We start from the raw sequence: 22,584 nt of genomic DNA, 5'->3' as shown, positions 1-22,584 counted from the left end.
TCAAATACAAAGATCCGGGGGCTGGCGCTGTGGCGCAGCGGGTTAATGCCTTGGCTGAAGCACCGGTATCCCATATGGGCGCCAGTTCAAGTCCCGGCTGCTCCACTTCCAATTTGGCTCTCTGCTATGGCCTGGGAAGGCAGTACAAGATGGCCCAAGACCTTGGGCCCCTGCATTCCTGTGAGAGACCCGGAGGAAGCTCCTGGCTTCGGATTGGCACAGCTCCGGCTGTTGTGGCCAATTGGGGAGTGAACCATCGGATGGAGGACCTCTCTATCTCTCTGCCTCTCCTCTCTCTGTGTAACTCTTTTAAATAAATGAATAATATTTTTTTTGATAGGCAGAGTTAGATAGTGAGAGAGAGAGACAGAGAGAAATAAATCTTAAAAATAAAATTACAAAGATCTGGTCGGTGCCATGGCTTACTAGGCTAATCCTCTGCCTGTGGCACCCTGGGTTCTAATCCCGGTTGGGGCGCTGGGTTCTAGTCCCAGTTGCTCCTCTTCCAGTCCAGCTCTCTGCTGTGGCCCGGGAGGGCAGCAGAGGATGGCCCAAGTGCTTGGGCCCCTGCACCCGCATGGGAGACCGGGAGGAAGCACCCGGCTCCTGGCTTCAGATCGGTGCAGCGCCGGCCGTAGCGGCCATTAGGGGAGTGAACCAATGGAAGGAAGACCTTTCTGTCTCTCACTGTCTATAACTCTCTAGCTCTCTCTTTCACTAATTCTGCCTGTCAAAAAATTAAAAAAAAAAATTATGAAGATCCTAAATGAAATGTTATCAGAGCAAAGTTAATAATACAGTGGGTAAAAAGCAGAAAGAGTGGGGACAGTTTTGTGGTATAGCAGGTAAAGCCTCTGCTTGTGATGCTCGCATCCCATAAGGGTGCTGGTTCCAGTCCCAGCTGCTACCAACCCAGCTCCCTGCTAATGTGCCTGGGAAAGTAGCAGTAGATGGCCCAAGTACTGGGCCCCTACACCCATGTCCTGTGTGGGAGATCTGGAAGAAGCTCCTGGCTCCTGGCTTCAGATAGGTCCAGCTCCGCTGTTGCAGCCATTTGGGGAGTGAACCAGTGGATGGAAGATCTCTCTTTCTCTCTCTCTCTGCCTCTGTATAACTCAGCCTTTTAAATAAATAAATAAATATTTTTTAAAAATACCCCCTTTGTTTTTTTTAATAAAGATTTATTTATTTACTTGAGAGGTGGAGTTACGGACAGAGAGGAGACACAGAGGTCTTCCATCCACTGGTTCACTCCCAAATGGCCACAATGGCTGGAGCTTCTTCCTGGTCTCCCATGTGGGTGCAGGGGCCCAAGCACATGGACCATTCTCCAGTGCTTTCCCACGCACACGAGCAGGGAACTGGATGGGCAGTAGAGCAGCCAAGACCCAAACCAGCACCCATATGGGATGCCAGTGCTGCAGGTGGAAGCTTACTCTACTATGTCACAGTGCCAGCCCCCAAAATAATCCCCTTTAAAAAAAATAATTTATTTTCATCTACTTCAAAGGCAGTGCAATAGAGACAGAGAAGACATCTTCCATCTGCTTGTTCACTGCCCAAATGTCCACACAGCCAGTACTAAGCCAGGCTGAATACAGCAGCTCAGAATTCCATTCTGATCTCCCTCCCTTCCATGCACAGCAGGAGCCCAAGCACTTGAACCATCATCTGATAACTCCCAGGATGCATTACTGGGAAATTGGATCACAAGCAGAGGAACTGGGACATGAACCAGCACTCCAATATGTGATGTGGGCATCCTATGTGGGAGCAACCTATTGTGTTAAAATACCATCCTGAAAATAATCTTTTTGAAGTCAGAAATGAGAAAAGGATGCCAGTAACACCACACTTATATATGTAATTGTACTGGAGATTCTGGCCATCACAGTAAAACAAGAGAAAGAAACTAGAAAAAGTTAGAGAGATGGTCAAAGGAAATAAAATTTCAGCTACATAGGAGGAGTAAGTTCAAGAGTTCTGTTATATATAACACGGCAACTTTGTTTAATAACAATGTATTATATTCTTACTAAGGGAGTAGATTTTAAGTGTCCTCACTTAGAGAACTTTGCAAACAAAAAATATTCCTATAATCTTCCAGAAAAAAAAGTCTAATGTAAAGATTTAGAATATTATTTATTTGAGAGTCAGAGAAAAAGGGAGATAGAAAAGGAGAGAGATTATTCCATCTACTGGTTCACTCCCCAAATGGTCGCAACACTGGAGCTGGACCGATCCGAAGCCAAGAGCCAGGAGTTTCTTCCAGGTCTCCCATGTGGCTGCAGGGGCCCAGGCATTTGGGCTATCTTCCACTGCTTTCCCAGGCCATCAGCAGAGAGCTGGATTGGAAGTGGGGCATTCAGGACTTGAACTGGTGTCCATATGGGAAGCCAGTGCTGCAGGTGGAGGCTTAAGCTACCAACCCACAGCTCCAGTCCCCATGTAAAGATTTAAGAATCAAAATGGTATTTGACTTAACAGAAGATGGTAAAATCATATCTTCAAATTTTTGAGGGAACACGATTCCCAAGAGAAGATTATATATATAGTCCAAGCATCAGAAAAAGATGAGAAGAAAGACATTTTCACACACAAAACAGCTCAAAAATTCACTTTTAACAAACTCCATCTTAGAAGGCTACCAGAGGGGCCAGCACTGTGGCACAGTGGGTAAAGCTGCTGCCTGCAGCGCTGGCATTCCATATGAGTGCCAGTTCAAGTCCCGGCTGCTCCACTTCTGATCCAGCTCTCTGCTATGGCCTGAGAAAGCAGTAGAAGATGGCCCAAGTCCTTGGGCCTCTGCACCTGCATGGGAGACCTGGAAGAAGCTCTTGGCTTTGGATCAGCTCAGCTTGGCCACTGCGGCCAACTGGGGAGCGAACCAGCATATGAAAGACCTCCCTCTTTCTGCCTCTCCTTCTCTCTCTGTGTAACTCTGACTTTCAAATAAACAAATAAATCTTGTTCCATAAAAAATGTGAGTATAAACTAAGAAGATGTGAGATTCCACATGTGACAATGAATGAACCTAAAATGACAGCTCTGCAAAGCAACTAACCCAGATTATGCAAGCTCCAGGAGAGGTATCTTCAAGAATTTGAAACTGGCAGGAAAAAAAAAAAAAAAAAAAAAAAAAGAAAGAAAAGAAAAGAAAAGAAACTGGCCAGCGCTGCGGCTCACTTGGCTAATCCTCTGCCTGCGGCACCGGCACCCCGGGTTCTAGTCCTGGTTGGGGTGCCGGATTCTGTCCCAGTTGCTCCTCTTCCAGTCCAGCTCTCTGCTGTGGCCCAGGAGGGCAGTGGAGGATGGCCCAAGTCCTTGGTCTCTGCACCTGCATGGGAGACCAGGAGGAAGCACCTGGCTCCTGGCTTTGGATCGGCGCAGTGCGCTGGCCGCAGCGCACCGGCCATAGCAGCCATTTGGGGGTGAATCAATGGAAAAGGAAGACCTTTCTCTCTGTCTCTCTCTCTCACTGTCTAACTCTGCCTGTCCAAAAAAATTAAATAAATAAATAAAAAATTTGAAACTGATGGGGCCAGTGCTGTGGCGCAGCGGGTTAACACCCTGGCCTGAAGTGCCGGCATCCCATATGGGCGCCAGTTCAAGACTCGACTGCTCCACTTCCAATCCGGCTCTCTGCTATGGCCTGGGAAAGCAGTAGAAGATGGCCCAAGTCCTTCGGCCCCTGCAACCATGTGGGAGACCTGGAAGCTTCTGGCTCCTGGCTTCGGATCGGCGCAGCTCTGGCCATTATGGCCAATTGGGGAGTGAACCATTGGATGGAAGACTTCTCTCTCTCTCTCTCTGCCTCTCCTCTCTGTGTAACTCTGATTTTCAAATAAAATAAATAAATCTTTAAAAAAAAAAAAGAATTTGAAACTGAGGGAACAGCTAATGTGTTTTTTATAACAAAAGGAAATTCATACAACTGGGTCAGGAGCTTGAATCAAACAAAAACCAACATAGATTTGAGAAAAACAAGAAGATAAAAAGCAATCATATATTACAAAGCTCATCTGTGAATAGTATTTATATAGTCATAATAATACCAACATTAAATATTTAGTTAATAATACAGTATTAACAACTATATTAAGGAGATGAAGAGACTAAAAGTTTGCATATGTGTAGCAGGGGTGCAGTGTGTGGTAAAACAGAAATAAGGTCGGCACCGGGGCTCAATAGGCTAATCCTCCGCCTGTGGCACCGGCACAACGGGTTCTAGTCCCGATCGGGGCGCCAGATTCTGTCCCGGTTGCCCTTCTTCCAGGCCAGCTCTCTGCTGTGGCCCGGGAGCGCAGTGGAGGATGGCCCAAGTGCTTGGGCCCTGCACCCCATGGGAGACCAGGAGAAGCACCTGGCTCGTGGCTTTGGATCAGCGTGGTGCGCCAGCCACAGTGCACCGGCTGCGGCAGCCATTGGAGGGTGAACCAATGGCAAAAGGAAGACCCTTCTCTCTGTCTCTCTCTCACTGTCTAACTCTGCCTGTCAAAACAAACAAACAAACAAAAAGAACTAAACCTTTAAGTTCCAAAGTAGAAAGTCAATAATTAATTCACAGAACTAAAAAAAAATAAAGCAAATATAAATAAGTTATTTGGAGAAAAAGAGTTAAATGCCAAAAAGTTAGCTTAAAATGTTGGCAGTGGCTGCCTTACAGAGGTGAGGATAGATAGGGAGGAGACTGCTATTTATTATAATATTCCTTTGATAATTACATTACTCTTTCAATTATGGGCATGTAAAATTTTGATAAGAAACAGACTAAATTGAAAAAAGGAGACATGGGTTCAAGTTTTGGCTGTACCATTTACTAATGACATGATCCTGAATAACTATCCACAAAATGCTACCAGGCCATATACAGATTAAAAAAAAGTTAGTAAATAAAACTACATGCGGGGCCAGAGCTGTGGTGTGGTGGGTGGGGCTGCCACCTGCAGTTCAAGTCTTGGCTGCTCCACTTCCCATCCAGCTCTTTGCTGTGGCCTGGGAAAGCAGTGGAGGATGGCTCAAGTGCACAGGCCCCTGCACCCACATGGGAGACCTGGGGGAAGCTCCTGGCTCCTGGCTTCATCTGCCCTGATCCAGCCATTGTGGCCATCTGGAGGATCTCTGTCTCTGCCTCTGCCTCTCTGTAGCTCTGCTTTTTGAATGAATAAATACATCTTTATTTTAAAAATTTTTTAAAAGTTTTATTTTATTTATTTGAAAGACAAAGTTACAGAGAGAGGTAGAGACAGAGAGAGAGGTCTTCCATCTGCTGGTTCACTGCCCAGATGGCTGCAATGGTCGGAGCTGTGCTGATCCGAAGCCAGGAGCCAGGAGCTTCTCTGGGTCTCCCATGTGGGTACAGGGACCCAAGGAGTTGGGCCATCTTCCACTGCTTTTGGAGGCCACAGCAGAGAGCTGGATTGGAAGTGGAGCAGCTGGGACTCGAACCGGCACCCATATGGGATGCTGGCGCTTCAGGCCAGGGCTTTAACCCGCTATGCCACCGCACCGGCCCCATAAATAAATCTTTAAAAAAATAACCAAAAACTATGTGGCCCTATTCACTGTATTTCAACTTGAGAAAAAAAATCTTGATTTTATTTGTTTTTCATGTAGAATTTAACACAGATTTTTCATTTGACTATAGTATTTCCTAAATTTCCTAAATTCAAAGACTGAATTCATATTTAATACATCTGAAAATAGGGATCTGACTTTAAACCAACTACCCTGTCTTCACATAAACAGGTTGCTAACTTTTATCTTACCAAAGATGTCTTTAAATAAATTTTCCTATAACTGAGTGAGCTATTATTTACTCCCTCTATTTTGCATATGCTTCTATTATTATAGTTATCACATTGTGATTTATGAAGTCTAGCATATTTGAACTCACTCCTGTGTATTCTCCCTCAAGCAAAAGAATTTCAGTTCTGAGTATGCAGGGATTTCAAGTCTCTTCTGTATAAGAAAAATGAATAAACAAAAAACAGTTACAGGGGGTGGGAGGTAGAATTTGGACTGAAAAAAGAACACAGCTAGAGCAGGACCTCAAGCAGGAATAAAAGCTTTTCTGTTTTTATTTTTTGCAGTACACCTTTGGAATAAATAAAAGAAGGTGAAGCAAAAGAAAAAATACAGACTAGTGCCGGGATTGTGGGTTAAAGCCGTTGATGGCAACACTGGCATCCCACATGGGGCTTGTTTATATCCAGGCTGCTCCACTTCCCATCCAGCTTGCTGCTAACGTGCCTGGGAAAACAGGGGAGGATGGCCCAAGTACTTGGGCCCTTGCACCCACATGGAGACCTAGATGAAGCTCCTGGCTCCTGGCTTCAGCCTGATTCAGCCCTGGCTGCTGCAGCCATTTGGGAAGTGGGCCAGCAAATGGAAGATCTCTCTCTGTCTCTCCTTCTCTTTCTGTAACTCTACCTTTCAGACAAATAAATATATCTTAAAAAAAAGAAAGAAAGAAAAAAGAAGGAAATACAGGCTTATAACTGCCTGTCAGTTTCTGTTAGTGCAGGGAGAACTAAGCTGATCAGTAAGTTGACGAGCAAAGTGCGAGCTTTCACTCAGGTGGTCCTAAAGCACACTGATATGTACTAATTCTAGTCTGGACCAAGGATATACTCCCTGAGAACTGGGGAGAAGTTTGAAAAGCACTGCAGTGAAATGGATGGGATAAATAAAAGTTTCCCAGAACATTTTCTAGTTTAAATATTGTAAGACACACAGGGGAACTGTAAAGACAACAATCTGTATCATGAAATCATAATACCATCAAACACTTGCACAAAGTAACATACAGAAAAAATGCCACTCAGTAAACATTATCTGCAATGTATCAAAATAAATATATCTTCTCACTGAAATTAAGAAAAAAATCTTATTTTCTAATAAGCAAGATATAATAAATGGAAATTTTTATACATTAGTGCGAATTTAAGACGTATAGTATCATAATATTATTTATGTGTATTGTCTTCAATGATTTTTGTGAATGTAAAAAATTATAGATATAGAGCCGGCACTGAGGCACAGTAGGCTAAGACTCCGCCTGCACTGCCAACACCCCATGTGAGCACCGGTTAGTGTCATGGCTGCTCCTCTTCCAATCCAGCACTCTGCTTATGGCCTGGGAAAGCGCAAGATGGCCCAAATGCTTGGACCCCTGCATCCACGGGGAGACCGGGAAGAAGCTCCTGGCTCCTGGCTTTGGATCAGCCCAACTCCAGCCATTGTGGTCATTTGGAGAGTGAACCAGCAGATGGAAGACCTTTCTCTCTGTCTCTCCTTCTCTCTGTCTGTAACTCTACCTCTCAAAAAAAAAAAAAAAAAAAAAAAAAAATTACAGATACCAGGCAAACTTTTCTCAAGATCAGTTTCTTGAATTTTATCCATTAGGTTTCAAGTTTCTGAAAATGCCTTATGACTGGGGAGGGATCATTGAGGGTGTGGAGATACTGTTTTTCCCCTCATATACATATATACATATATACATATATATCACGGTGCCTAGTTCAGGACTTGGCAAAACACATTCTCAGTAAGTGCACTAAACTAATCTCTCAACCACTAATTCAACAGATATATCAAGCAATGGAGTACAATGGCTAAATATTGACAAGTGGTAGGTCTTGTATTTCAGTAATGGTATCTATTGCTGCAAATACCATGAAATGGGGTCTGCCAGTTTACAGATCCCATTTGCCTGTACAACCTTAGGTGGATTGGTGTATGGGTCTCTATACTTCTAAGTTATACAACTTTTTCCTGAGACGTTGGAACCTTCTAAAATATGCTAGGGGGGCAGCACTGTGGCATAGTATGTTAAACCCCCTCCTGTGGTACCCGAAACCCATATGGGTCCCGGTTCACATCCCAGCTGTTTCACTTCTGATCCAGCTTCCTGCTGATGTCCTGGGAAAGCAGTGGAAGATGGTCCAGGTGTTTGGGCACCTGTACCCACCAGGGAGACCTGGAAGAAGCTCTTGGCTTTGGATTGGCCCAGCTCCATCCACTGCAGCCATTTGGGGAGTAAACTAGTGGATGAAAAAACTCTCTCTGTCTCTCCCTCTCTCTGTAATTCTGCCTTGCAAATAAATAAATAAATAAATCTTTAAAAAAAAAAAAAAACTAGTTTTAAAATATATTAGGAAATAGGGCCTATTTGAGTTACCAGAAAAAGTTACACATGATCCTTCCAAAGAGGCTGTTCTACACACTTACACTGTCACTACTGGTTTCCCTTTAGACTTTTTTTTTTTAATTAATTAATTAATTTGAAAATCAGAGTTACACAGAGAGAAGCAAAGAGAGAGAAGTCTTCCATCTGATGGTTCACTCCACAATGGCCACAACGGCTGGAGCTGCGCCAATCCAAAGCCAGGAGTCAGGAGCTTCTTCTGAGTCTCCCACGCGAGGGCAGGGGCCCAAGGATTTGGGCCATCTTCTACTGCTTTCCCAGGCCATAGCAGAGAGCTGGATCAGAAGTAGAGCAGCCAGGTCTCAAACTGAGGCCCATATGGGATGCTGGCACTTCAGGCCAGGGCGTTAAACCCCTGTGCCACAGCGCAGGCCCCTCCCTTTAGACTTACAAGCTACTATGGTGGATATGCAAAAAAAAAAAATGATAGTTTGTAGTCTTGAAAGCATTGTTATTTTACATAAAATTTAATAATTACATGATATGGAATGCTTACAAATTTATTGTATGTGGTTTTTTAGGCTACAGGGCCAAATTACAATGCTATTACAATCTATTTCAGGTAGTAGGCTACATGCTTTAAAAACATCTTGTTTAAGACTCATAAAAATCCTGAAACGATTTAGACTGATTTTACAGCTTAAGAAAATGAAGTTCAGAAAGACTGGGTATTTGCCCAAGATCATACAGTTTTTGAGTACTAAACCCACACAGTTTGAACTCTAAAGCCTGTGCCAATGTTAATTCATGCCTTCTACCAGGTTATTTATTTAGAAAACCACCTCTTTTTAAAGATGAAGGCAGAGTTATAGAGAGAAGAGGAAACACAAATAGGGAGGAGGAGATGTGGAAAGGGTGAGAAGGGGAGGAAGAGAGAGAAAGAGAGATCCTCTATCCACTAGTTCACTCTTCAAATGACCACAACCACCAAGGCTGGGCCAGGCAGAAGCCAGGAACATGGAACTCCATCTGGGTCTCCCATGTGTGTGGTGGGGTATTTGGGCTATCTTTTGCTACTTTCCTAGGCACATTAGCAGGGCGTTGGATTGGAAGTGGAGCAGCCAGGTTTCAAACCAGCAGTCATATGGGATGCCAGCTTTGCAGGAGGCAACTTAACTCACTGCACTACAATACCAGCTCCTATTTAGAAAATCTTGTATAAGATTTCAGTTAGATTGGAAGAATGTTTTGGTGATCTTCTGCACTGACAACGATCATCACTAATAATAATATATTGTATATTTCAAAATTGCTAAAGGAATAGTTTTCATGCTAAGTTGTTGAGGTGTTGAATATATTAATTAGCTTGATTAAATCCTTTTATAATATAGATATATATCAAAGCATCACATAGTACTCTACAAATACACACAATTATTATTTGTCAGTTTAAAAAATCTTGAAACCACTTCTAAACATAAATAGACAATGGTTAGTTTGCTAGATTCAAATTGCTGAAATCATTATAAGCTCATCAGCTCTTGATATACCTACTCACGAATCTAACTACAGCTCAGACTCCTATGCTCAGGATTTTTTTTTTTTTTGAAGATTTATTTATTTATTTGAGAGGCAGAGACACAAAAGGCAGAAGCAGAGGGGTGGTAGCAGGGGTGGGGGAGTGTTCTACAGTTCAATAGGGGAAAGAGCAAACAAGCCAGCAGGTTGTTATACCAAAGTAAGTATCTTTTAATTCCATTTTCCATGAACTTTTTGAAATACCCTTGTACAAGCCAGCCTGTTAAAATACTAAGAATGAAAGCACTAAGATATTAATAAGCCATAGCTAGTTTTTTTTTTTTTTTTTTTTGACAGGCAGAGTTAGACAGTGAGAGAGAGAGAGAGAGAGACAGAGAGTTATAGAGAGACAGAGAGAAAGGTCTTCCTTCTGTTAGTTCACTCCCCTAATGGCCGCTATGGCCAGCGCTGCGCCAATCCAAAGCCAGGAGCTGGGTGCTTTCACCCGGTCTCCCATGCGGGTACAAGGACCCAAGCACTTGGGCCATCCTCCACTGCCTTCCCGGGCCACAGCAGAGAGCTGGACTGGAAGAGGAGCAACTGGGACTAGTACCCGGCACCCTGACTGGGACTAGAACCCGGGGTGCCGGTGCCACAGGTGGAGGATTAGCCAAGTGAGCCACGACGCCGGCCAAGCCATAGTTTTTAATAAATATAAAAGATTAAGTTAATATAATAATGACAGAATAATGGATTACATAATCCTGGCTAAGCAAAACCTAAAGAATGCATTATTTCCAAAGAAGAACTCCAAGGAAAAAACATATCATACCAGGAAAAGCTTTTGGATCACAAGTTCAGCTATAAAAAGTAGTTCACAGGAGCTGGCGCCATGACACACTAGGTTAATCCTCAGCCTGCGGTGCCAGCATCCCATATGGGCACAGGTTCTACTCCCGGCTGCCCCTCTTCCAATCCAGCTCTCTGCTGTGGCTGGGAAAGCAGTAGAAGATGGCCCAAGTCCTTGGGCCCCTGCACCTGCATGGAAGACCCAGAAGAAGCTCCTGGCTCCCAGCTTTGGATCAGCTCACCTCTGGCCCTTGCAGCCACTTGGGGAGTGAATCAGCAGATGGAAGATCTTTCTCTCTGTCTTTCCCTCTCACTGTCTGTAACTCTACCTCTCAAATAAACTTAAAAACAAAACAAAACAAAAACAAAAAAACAAAAAAAAAAACAAAGACATTATAGAATCTAATCAGTGGTTATAACCATTTTAAAGTCAAGGACTGTCTTCATGTAATGCAATCAATTTCAAGCAATTATGTCTATGGTGGATGGAAGGTTCTCAATACAATTTTTTTTAGTGAAAGCATGAATGATAATAAGAATTATGAGAATCCAATAAACAAATAAATCAAATTCCAATCTTCCATACCTGCTTTTTTTTTCCCCTTTTGCCCTGGAACTGGTAGTAAGCCATCTTGGCCTTTTCTCATTAACATGGAGAGTGATGCATCATAAGCTCGGAACAAGTCCACAACCTCATGTAAGGCAACATCTGTTATCAGATCACAGCTCAGGACCAGAACATCTGTCTATCAGAAGGAAGAGGGAAAATTAATATCACAAAAGACAATGGATCACATAATTGATCACAGGATAAATCTATGGTGGGTTAAAAGCACAAAAATCATATAATACTTCTCAAATCTTTTTTATAGCAAGACAAGTAAAATTGAAGGGATTGTTCTAATTGAATTATGCTGCTGGAGGGTCTGAAATCTCTACCTCTGTCTGGTCAACCTTACTGGACAGACTCTGAGGCATCTTTAGAATCCTAGGTTCTGGGGCAGGTGCTATGGCATAGCAGATAAAAGCTGGTTAGAGTCCCAGCTGCTCCATTTCCGATCCAGCTCTCTGTTATGGCCTGGGAAAGCAGTAGAAGATGGCCCAAATCCTTGGTCACCTGTACCCGCATGGGAGACCTAGAAGAAGCTCCTGGCTCTTGGCTTTGGATCGGTGGAGCTCTGGCCATTGTGGCCATCTGGGGAGTGAACCAGCAGATAGAAGACCCAACCCCTGCCTCTGCCTCTCTGTAAAAAAGAACCTATATTAGGCAGGTACCGCGGCTCAATAGGCTAATCCTCCACCTGCTGCGCCAGCACACCGGGTTCTAGTCCTGGTCGGGGTGCCGGATTTTGTCCCGGTTGCCCCTCTTCCAGGCCAGCTCTCTGCTGTGGCCCGGGAGTGCAGTGAAGGATGGCCCAAGTCCTTGGGCCCTGCACCCCATGGGAGACTAGGATAAGCACCTGGCTCCTGCCTTCAGATCAGTGCGATGCGCCGGCCATGGCGGCCATTAGAGGGTGAACCAGCGGCAAAGGAAGACCTTTCTCTCTGTCTCTCTCTCTCTCTCACTGTCCACTCTGCCTGTCAAAAACAAAACAAAACAAAACAAAAAAAACACCTATATTATTGAATGATGTTTAAAGAAATACAGCTTTGCTAGTTTGAAGGTCCATTTAAGGTTCTGATCCACAGTGATGTGGTCTAAACAGATCTAATTTTAGGTCTTAGATACCATAAATTTAGGTCTGTCTAGTACTCAATATTCTGGGTACCAGGTATTATCTGATGTATCACATTTTAAGAGTAGCCTTGATAAATCAAACAGTACTGCTAAGATGGTGAAAGAGGCAAAAAACATGGTGGCTGAAAGATGCTTAGTTGGAAAAAATTGTGTTTATAGGAGAGAGAGTCAACAGGATAGAGTAGGGAACAAATAGTTGCACATTTCAAATACTTCGCAGTCTGAAGGAAGAACCAATTTTTTTTTTTTTTAATATTTACTTGCAGGGGACAGTGCTGTATAGTAAAGCCTCTGCCTGTAGGGTCAGCATCCCGTATGGGTGCTGGTTCAAGTCCTGGCTGTTTCCCATCCAGCTTCCTGCTAATGGCCTGGGAAAGCAGTGGAAGATAGCCCAAGTATTTGGGCCCCTGCACCCACAGGGGAGACCTGGAGGAAGCTCCTGGCTCCGATCGGCACAGCCCCAGCCATTACAGCCATTTGGGAAGTTAAGCAATGGATAGAAGACTTCTCTCTCAGTCTCTTTCTCTTTCTGTCTGTAACTATGCCTTTCAAATAAATAAACAAATCTTTAAAAAATTAAAAAAGATTTACTTGATTTTTTTCTTTATTTTAAAGGCAGAGTTAGAGAGAGAGAGAGAGTTAGTTAGTTTCCACCTGCTGCCTCACTCCCCAAATGACTACAATTACCAAAGCTGAGCCAGGCCAAAGACAGGAGCCAGGAATTCCAGGAAGGTCTCCCATATGGATGGCAGGGGCCCATTCACTTAGGCCATCATCACCTGCTGTTTTCCCAGGTGCATTAGCAGGGAGCTGGATCAGAAGTACAGCAGCTGGGACTCAAACAGGTGCTCATGTGGGATGCCAACAGTACATTGCAGCTATGTCACGATGTCAGCCCCAGGAAGAACAAAATTTTAACTGAGTAACAAAAGCAAAACTAATGTAAATATGAAAAGTATTTTTGGCTTCTATGTTAATTTTTTGTTAACAAAAATAAAATTTTCTGTCAGTGGGCCAGCATTGCAGTGCAGGGGTTAAGCTGCTGTGTGGGATGCTGACATTCTCTAAGACCACTGGGTTGTGTCTCAGCTGCTCCACTTCCAATACATCTCTGTGCTTATGTGCCTGGGAAATTAGTGGAAGATGGCCCAAGTACTTGAGCCCCTGCTACCCATGTGGGAGACCCAGATGGAGTTCCAGGCTCCTGGTTTCCTTGTAGCCATCTAGGGAGTGAACCAGCAGATGGCAGATCCCTCTTTCTTCCTCTTTCTCTCTGTCATCTGGCCTTTCAAAAAAAAAGAAAGCTTGTTAAAAAGAGTAATTTTGTAAGGTAATGAGTTGCCTATCATTAGAAATCTTAAACAGAAACTGAATTGCCACTTGCAATAGCTCATTTATCTAACATTATTGAGTATTTACTCTATGCTTAGCCAGGCCCTATTCTGGAACCTGGAGTATTAAATGTGAATGGCTGGGGCCAGCACGGTGGTGTAGTGTATAAAGCCACAGCCTGCAGTGCCGGCATCCCATATGGGTGCCAGTTCAAACCCGCTGTTCCTCTTCTGATCCATCTCTCTGCTGTGGCTTGGGAAAGCAGTAGAAGGTGGCCCAAGTCTTTGGGCCCCTGCACCCATGTGAGAGACCCAGAAGAAGCTCCTGGCTCCTGGCTTTGGATTGGCGCAGCTCCAGTCATTGTGGCCATCTGGGGAACGAACCAGCAGATTGAAGACCTCTCTCTCTCTCTCTACCTTTCAAATTAAAAAAAAAATTTTAAATGTGAGTGTTAAGCAAGTCTACTTATTTTTTTTTTAAATTATTTATGGATTGATTTGAATGGCAGAGTGACAGAGGGAGACACACACATGCACACAGAGAGACAGAGTGAGAACGAGAAACAGAGAATTTTTTTTAAGATTTATTTATTTATTTGAAAGGCAGAATTACAGAAGGGCAGAGGCAGAGGCAGACAGAGAGAGATAGAGAGGTCTTCATCCGCTGATTCACTCCCCAGATGGCTACAACAGCCGAAGCTGTGCCAGTCCAAATCCAGGAGCCAAGAGCTTCCTCCAGGACTCTTACATAGGTGTGGGGCCCAAGGACCTAGGCCATCTTCTACTGCTTTCCCAGGCCATACCAGAGAGCTGGATCAGAAGTGGAGCAGCTGGATCTTGAACTGGCACCCATACGGGAAGCTTGCACTGCAGGCTGCACTTTATCCGACGCCGCAGCACCGGCCCCAGAGAAAGATATCTTTGATCTACTGGTTCACTCTGCAAATGGCCACAATAGCTGGGGCCAGACCAGGTTCAAGCCAGAAGCCAGAACTCTATCCAGGTCTCCTACGTGGAAGGCAGGGACTTAGGTGCTTACGTAATCATTTGCTGTGTCCCAAATGCATTAGCAGGAACAAACTGGAAATAGCTGGGAATAGAACTGGCTCTGCAATATGTATGCAGGTGTCCCAAGTGGCAGCTTAACCTGCTATACTGCAATGCCTGCCCCTAGTTACTATATATATATATAGACAGACAGAGTGGACAGTGAGAGAGAAAGACAGAGAGAAAGGTCTTCCTTTTGCCGTTGGCTCACCCTCCAATGGCCACTGCGGCCGGCGCACCGCGCTGATCCGATGGCAGGAGCCAGGTGCTTCTCCTGGTCTCCCATGGGGTGCAGGGCCCAAGCACTTGGGCCATCCTCCACTGCACTTCCCTGGCCACAGCAGAGAGCTGGCCTGGAAGAGGGGCAACCGGGACAGAATCCGGCGCCCTGACAGGGACTAGAACCCAGTGTGCCAGCGCCGCAAGGCGGAGGATTAGCCTAGTGAGCCACGGCGCCGGCCTACTTACTATATTTTAAACAAATGTCTACCTGTACCTTCTGCCATTATGTTACCACAAATATACAGAAAAAAAGAAGCTCAAAAACAGTCAATTAGGGGCTGGCACTGTGGCATAGTGGGTTAAGCTGCTGCCAATAGTGCTAGCATCCCATATGGGTGCTGGTTCCAGTCTTGGCTGCTGTACTTTTTTTTTTTTTGACAGGCAGAGATAGACAGTGAGAGAGAGAGACAGAGAGAAAGGTCTTCCTTTTTACTGTTGGTTCACCCTCCAATGGCCGCTGCGGCCAGCAGAGAGCTGGACTGGAAGAGGGGCAACCAGACAGAATCCGGCGCCCCGACCGGGACTAGAACCCAGTGTGCTGGCGCCGCAGGCGGAGGATTAGCCTATTGAGCCGCGGCACCAGCCTGCTGTACTTATGATCTGGTTCCATGCTAACACACCTGGGAAAGCAGTGGAAGACAGCCGAAGAGCTTGGGCCCCTGCCACCCACAGGGAGACCCAGATGAAATTCCTGGCTCCTGGTTTCAGCCTGTCCCAGCCCTGGCTGTTGCTGGAGTGAACCAGATGCTGGAAAATCTCTAACGCTGCCTTTCAAACAAAAAAAATTAATATTAAAAAAAAAAACCCTGGAAAACAAATCACTTACATTGTCATTTAAATGTAAAAGAAAAATTTATTTATTTGTTGGTTTATTTATTTATGAGGCAGAGAAACAGAGACAGATTCACAGAGAGCTCCCATCTACTGGTTCACTCTCCAAATGTCCACAATGGTCAGGGCTGGGCCAAGCCAGCCAGGAACCACAAATTCAATCCAGGTCTCCCATGTGGGTAGCAGTGACTCAATTACTTGATCTATCATCTGCTGCCTCCCAGAATGTGCTTTGACAGGAAGCTGAAATTGGGAGCAGAGCCAGGACTTGAACCGTGGCACTCCAATATGGGATGTAGGTGTCAACCCCTAGGCCAAATACCTGCCTCTAAATTACAATCTAATACAACTATAACTATTGTTTCTCAACACCCCATTTATAGTTTCCCAGAAGTGCCTCAGGGAATGCCTGTTTCCTATTGCCCTTCCTAAATCACCAGGGCAAGTCCTCTTTTATTAATCTTATTTTCTGGACTTCTATATAAACTTTGCCTAGGAAAACAGGTTCTATCACCTTAAAAAGCTTGGAGGGGGGATTAAGTTATTCAGGCTTAGTGAATACATACATGAAAAGTTTTTTATGAGATCCCAACTTTCTAAAAGTTTTAATTTAATTTAAAATTAAGATTTCTGCTTTGAGTGGATTTCAATTCATGGTCTAGTAATGCAGAATCTTACTTGCTCAGAAAGTGACTCAACTATCAGAATGACTGTCTTACTGCCTGAAATTTCTATTGTGAACACAGACTCTGTATTCACCATTATTTCCTACATAAAGCTCATTACTTACAGCCTAAACAATTCCTTTTGAAGGCTTCTGCAGGTTAAGCAGAAAGTGTTTAGCCTAGCAGTGAAGACACCCATTTCCCATATCAGAGTAACTGGGTGTGAGTCTCTGCTTTAGTTCTAGATTCCAGCTTGCTCCTGTGATACAGACCCTGGGAGGCAAAAGCAATGGTTCAAGTTATTGGGTCTCTACCATTCACATGGGAGACCCTGACTCTGGCTTTGGCTCAACCCCACCCCTGCTACTGAAGGTATTTGGGCAGTGAACCAGCAGATAGAAGCACTTTCTCTGTTTATTTCTCCCTGCCTTTCAAATAAATAAATTCTTAGAAGTTGTTCAGGGGTAGCTGTTGTGGTACAGCTGGTTAAGCTGCCACTTGAGGTGCCTGCATCCCAGATCAGAGTGGCTGGGTTCAAGTCCTTATCCACTTCCGCTTCTGATCCACCTTCTTGCTAGTGCCCCTGGAAAGCAGCAGATGATGCCCAGGTACTTGGGTCCCTACCACACATGTGCAAGATCTGGATGGAGCCTCTGGCTTTGGCCTAACGCAGCCCTAGCTGTTACAGGCATTTGGGAATAAACCTGAGGATCCAACCTCTTTCTCTATCTTTTCCTGTCTCTCTGTCACTCTGCCTTTCAAATAAATTCTTTTAAAAATTCAAATTTGGATATTTTCCTATGCTTCTGCTTAAAGCTCTCTTAATTCTTTTTGAATTGAAATTCTAAAGTTAAAAAAGGAAAAAATGTTCCTATAAACATCTTTTCAGGGAAAAAAAATTCTAAGCCTGCAATTTACATCCAGGAACCACCAAACATTAACAAATCAGACCACATACAGGCAGGCTAAGGAAGAAACAGCCTGCAGAATCCTACTTCTTATAACAATGCTTAGAAAGTAAGGACACAGTCTATTACTAAAGACATTCACACAACTGTCACCACAGCAGTACACACGTTTTCCCATTTCATTGTAATGAAAATGACAGTTTGCTGAGGAAAAAAAAAAAACACGTTTTTCTAAGTTTCTCTAATTTAAAAAAATTACATTTTTGCAAGATGATTGTTCTATAATAAATTGAGTTATTAAGTGTACCCCGGAGTGAAGACATGACTCCAGTGCAGATGCATCTGAAATGGTGACAATGTTGTTTTGGAAAATAAATGCCATTATCATTCAATATCTGCAAAGTGTTTAAATCTGTCAGTACAGTAAATGCAGAACAAGTCCTGAATAATTGTGAACAGGCTGTAGGCTCATTTAGATGACTTTTTTGCTAAACTAATTCAAAACCCCCAAGGATCACAAGGAACAGACCCCTCCTCTCAATGTCTGTTTGCCATCTGTTCTCAGGGTATAAAGAAAGGCACTGGTCTGAAAGAGTGGGGTGGGTGGGATACAGATGGAGGTGCTTCTGCCTCTGTTCCCAGAGAATGCATCACATAAGATTCACTGAGACCAAACATGTTCCCATGCTCTTTGTAACTCCACCTCATCCAAAGAAAGTCTTTGCTGTCTGATCAATGTACTTTGTTTCCAAAAGTTGGATCCTGGAAGAGGTAGAAGCCTAAAAAGAAAACTAAATCAAAGTTACACATTCATAACACTCCCTGAATTTCTTTACATTTCATAAAAATACAATAGAATTACCATTGTTTTAACCTTTATTCTAAAAATATAAAGCACACAAATGTAAATTGCCTTCTCCTAGCTGAAGCCCATACATAGAAAACGGAAAAGCTAACCCTCAGGTACCTTGTGTATTTGGTTCTTTTCTAAGAATAACAATATACCTTTTCACAAGGACCAGGTGGAATCTCCAAGACCTCCCTATTCACTACAGCAACAGTCCTCAGTATGCCTCACTATAAACCTGCTCCTCTAGAGAAGGGCAATGTCAAGGATAAAAAGCACAGTTTTGAAGAACAGCCCTGTGTGCACTATTAACAAGACAGAAACTTATGTGGTCTCCAAGAGTAGGCAGCACTTCAGTGTTTGAAGAGGAATCAAGATACCCAGGAATTCAAAATCTAAACTATTGCCAGTTAGTCTTGACTAAAGCAAACAAATTAAGCACAGAAAACCCAATTACCAAGCTATGGCAAAGCCCAGAAATATCTCATTACAAGAATATTTTGGATCAAGCCAAAACCACTGGGTAAAACTTGAGTTAAAAAAAAAAACCCAAAAGTTAAATCAGAAAACCGGATGTGTGTGTGTGTGTGGTGGTAGTTGTGGGGTGGGAGGTGAGGAAAGCTACTGGGAATAGCCTCTTTTCTTTTCCTGGCAGCTGTTCCATGACAGATTGTTATAAATAACACAATCTGGCAAACGATTTCCTACGGCAAGGAAAAAGAAAAACACACTTATTTCCCTGGAAAAAAACTGTCAGGGCAAGGTAACTACCATGCTTTTATCCACCCAGCACTTCCACAAACAATGGCTATGGTCCAAATCACCACTCTGTGCTCCACCCCTTCCCATATGGAACTAATGAATTCAGCTACTTGGTGTGACTGTGAATGGTCACAATTTACATTTTTCCTATGTGGTCCAGTTTCAATCCAATCCCCCAGAGTAGTTTGTGTGCTTTAACAAACTTCCAATGGTTAACTGCGACAGAGACCTCATCAGTTCCGTTTTGGCAGAAAATGCTTGTAAAAGACTCCCAGTCTGTAGTTCCCAAAGTACACAGCAAAGATACAACTGCCACTTTGTTTTCACTGAGGTCAGGGCAGCAGGTAGAGGAGGGAATGACCAGCTCAGTCTATAAGTAAGAAATTTGATAATCCTTGGGCTCAGAGCTAAATGTCCTTCCTGCATTCCTTACCTCAATCATACTGTCATTGCCATCCAGGTTCTGAAGACAGAAATATGACCACACAGTCCAGGACTCAAGTCCTCCCTCTCCTAATCAATCTATAACCCTAACACTTCACTGGTCTCCTTGCCTTCCTCTTTTTTCTTTTTTCCTCTCTCTCTCTCCATTTTTTTTTTTTTTGGACAAGCAGAATTAGACAGTGAGAGAGAGAGAAAGAGAAAGGTCTTCCTTTTTCCGTTGGTTCACCCCCAAAATGGCCACTATGGCTGGCGCACTGTGGCCAGCGCACTGCGCCGATCTGAAGCCAGGAGCCAGGTGCTTCCTCCTGGTCTCCCATGCCCTTGCCTTCCTCTTTATCTCTACTGTACTGCCTAGTCAGGTTCTAACATTCCAGTCTCACTCTAGTTTTCCCTTATTCTAATCCATACTCCAAATTTCACTTCTTATTTTATTTCCCTGCTTAAACACACCCCACAACAGTGTTCTCCAAACACACAGAGTTGAACTTGTCACCAGCTATTCTTAAAATTTATTTTTGGGGGCCGGTGCTCTGGCATAGAAGGTTAAATCTTCACCTGCGGCACTGGCATCCCATATGGGTGCCAGTTTGAGTCCCGGCTGCTCCACTTCTGATCCACCTCCCCATTAATGGCCTGGGAAGGCAGTGGAAGATGGCCCAAGTGCTTGGGCCCCCGCCACCCATGTGGGAGACCTGGAAGAAGCTCCTGGCTGCAGATCATCCAAGCTCCTGCCATTGTGGCCACTTAGGGAATGAATCAGTGGATGGAAGACCTTTCTCTCTATCTTTCCCTTTCTCTGTCTGTAACTCTACCTCTCAAATAAATAAATAAAATCTAAAAAAAAATCATTTTAAAATACTAAATCATTATAATGATATAATACCCTCTTTATATAACATACAGGGGCCGGCTCTGTGGTGTAGCAGGTGGAGACACTGCCTGCAATGTATATGGGCACCAGTTTGAGTCCGGCTACTCCACTTCCAATCCAGCTCTCTTGTTATGGCCTGGGAAAGCAATAGAAGATGGCCCAAGTCCTTGACAAATTTTAAAAACTAAAAATTCTAATATTTTTCTCTAGTACTCCATCCTATATACTCAATGGCTCTGAGAACATCTCACTTTGAAGATCATTCTTTAAGAGGAGTAAGTTTGGCCGGTTCCATGGCTCAATAGGCTAATCCTCCGCCTGAGGAGCCGGCACCCCAGGTTCTAGTACCGGTTGGGGCACCGGATTCTGTCCCGGTTGCTCCTCTTCCAGTCCAGCTCTCTGCTGTGGCCCGGTAGTGCAGTGGAGGATGGCCCAGGTCCTTGGGCCCTGCACCTGCATGGGAGACCAGGAGAAAGCACCTGGCTCCTGGCTTCGGATCGGCGCAGCATGCCGGCCGCAACGCACCGGCCGTAGTGGCCACTTAGGGGGTGAACCAACGGAAAAAGGAAGACCTTTCTCTCTTACTGTCTAACTGAGCCTGTCAAAAAATTAAATAAATAAATAAGAGGAGTAAGTTCAAATTCCTTAGCATGACATTCAAAGTATGACTCCACCTACCTAATTCAGCCTTTTCACCACAATTCCCCTCCGCAACTCCAATTTTTTTTTTTTTTTTTTGACAGGCAGAGTGGAGAGAGAGAGAGAGAGAGAGAGAGAAAGGTCTTCCTTCTGTTGGTTCACTCCCCTAATGGCCGCCGCGGCCGGCACACCGCGCTGATCCAAAGGCAGGAGCCAGGTGCTTATCCTGGTCTCCCATGGGGTGCAGGGCCCAAGCACTTGGACCATCCTCCACTGCACTCCCTGGTCACAGCAGAGAGCTGGCCTGGAAGAGGGGCAACTGGGACAGAATCCGGCACCCCGACCAGGACTAGAACCCGGTGTGCCGGCGCCGCAAGGCGGAGGATTAGCTTAGTGAGCTGCGGCGTCGGCCCACAACTCCAATTTTAACTTGACAGAGTAAACAGTCAAGAATTTATTACTTATTCTCTCTTCCCATCACATTACATATTCATATATCAAGATTCAATTCCTGTCACAATTTCTAGAAAGGATAATGTGTATGTATATGCGTGTATTTGAATATATATATGTGTGTATATATATATATATTTTTTTTTTTTTGAAAGACAGAGTTACAGAGGCAGAGAATGAGAGACAGAGAAATCTTCCATCCACTGGTTCACTTCCCAAATGGCCTACTGCTTCTTCTAGGTCTCGCACATGGGTGGCAGGGACCCAAGTACTTGGGCCATCTTCTGCTACTTTCCCAGGTGTATTAGCAGCAAGCTGGATTAGAAGCTGGGACTCAAATTAGCACCTATGTGGGATGCCAGCGCTTTAGGCAGTGGCTTAACCAATCCACCACAGCACTGGTCCCATAATCTATATTATCTCGCCTAGAGACAAAGCCTTTACTGATCCATCACAGACCTTAAATTGCTAATTGGCTTACATTGTTTTTTTTTCCTCTAGATTTTGAGTTCTATTGGCTCTTCTGTCTGCATCTCCAGTGTTCAACCTGGTGCTGGCAAGTAAGCATCAATACATGTCAGTACTCTTCCTGTTAACTCCCTTCTTGTTTAATTTGATTTGAAGATCAAAATATCCATGTTTACAAACAGCCTACATTCTGACAGAAGTTGTTCCCTCTTTGCATAGTCGGTGATGATTCAGCAGTAGCACGGGGCCACGGAGGTAACTTTGCAGTTCCCTATAGGAAGAAAGCAGGGAATGAACCACAGAAAAAGGCAGAGATGTCTGAAAAGAAAGGAAACCAGATGCAGCTGTCCTAGAGAGCATGCATGGCTGGAGAATGATATGCTAGGCTTATAATTTGAATATGGAGGCTCAATATTTACAGTTCTAATATTTATAGTTCATTTATCTTCTCAAAGGAAGGCTTCCTCTTTAGGTTAAGAACGAAATCTATTCCTATATAGAGGGATTTTATTAATCTTTGCTTTATGAAACTCAAAAAGAAGTATCTGAGAATATGTAAATTTCTAATTCTGCTAAAATGAGTTCTCTATAAAAGCACTCATCACTTCTCTTCCAGAATTTAGATATATGTGATTTAATTTCCAAATGTACCGATTTGGAATACAGGAAAAACAAGGGCGTTTTTTAACTGTCAAATCAAATCTTTACTATAAAATAACTCATTATACTGAATTTATGTTAAGCAATTAAATATTTTTAATTTTTTTATTAAAAAATTATTT

General features: G+C 43.8%; 1 protein-coding gene across 8 annotated transcripts in view; it reads right to left on the bottom strand.

The window, feature by feature from the left end:
* EIF2B3 (eukaryotic translation initiation factor 2B subunit gamma) overlaps positions 1-22,584 on the bottom strand; it is a 149,130-nt gene that overhangs the window by 88,215 nt on the left and 38,331 nt on the right. For all 8 annotated transcript variants that reach the window (XM_089300772.1, XM_089300773.1, XM_089300776.1 and 5 more), the window contains one exon: positions 11,103-11,262. In XM_089300772.1, the coding sequence (XP_089156898.1) occupies positions 11,103-11,262 (160 nt within the window). The remainder of the gene's footprint in view (positions 1-11,102; positions 11,263-22,584) is intronic.

Source organism: Oryctolagus cuniculus, chromosome 7 (assembly GCF_051225735.1).
Source record: "Oryctolagus cuniculus isolate XC-2025 breed Fujian yellow rabbit chromosome 7, ASM5122573v1, whole genome shotgun sequence".
Taxonomy (NCBI): domain Eukaryota; kingdom Metazoa; phylum Chordata; class Mammalia; order Lagomorpha; family Leporidae; genus Oryctolagus; species Oryctolagus cuniculus.
This window is presented reverse-complemented; position numbering and strand designations above follow the sequence as displayed.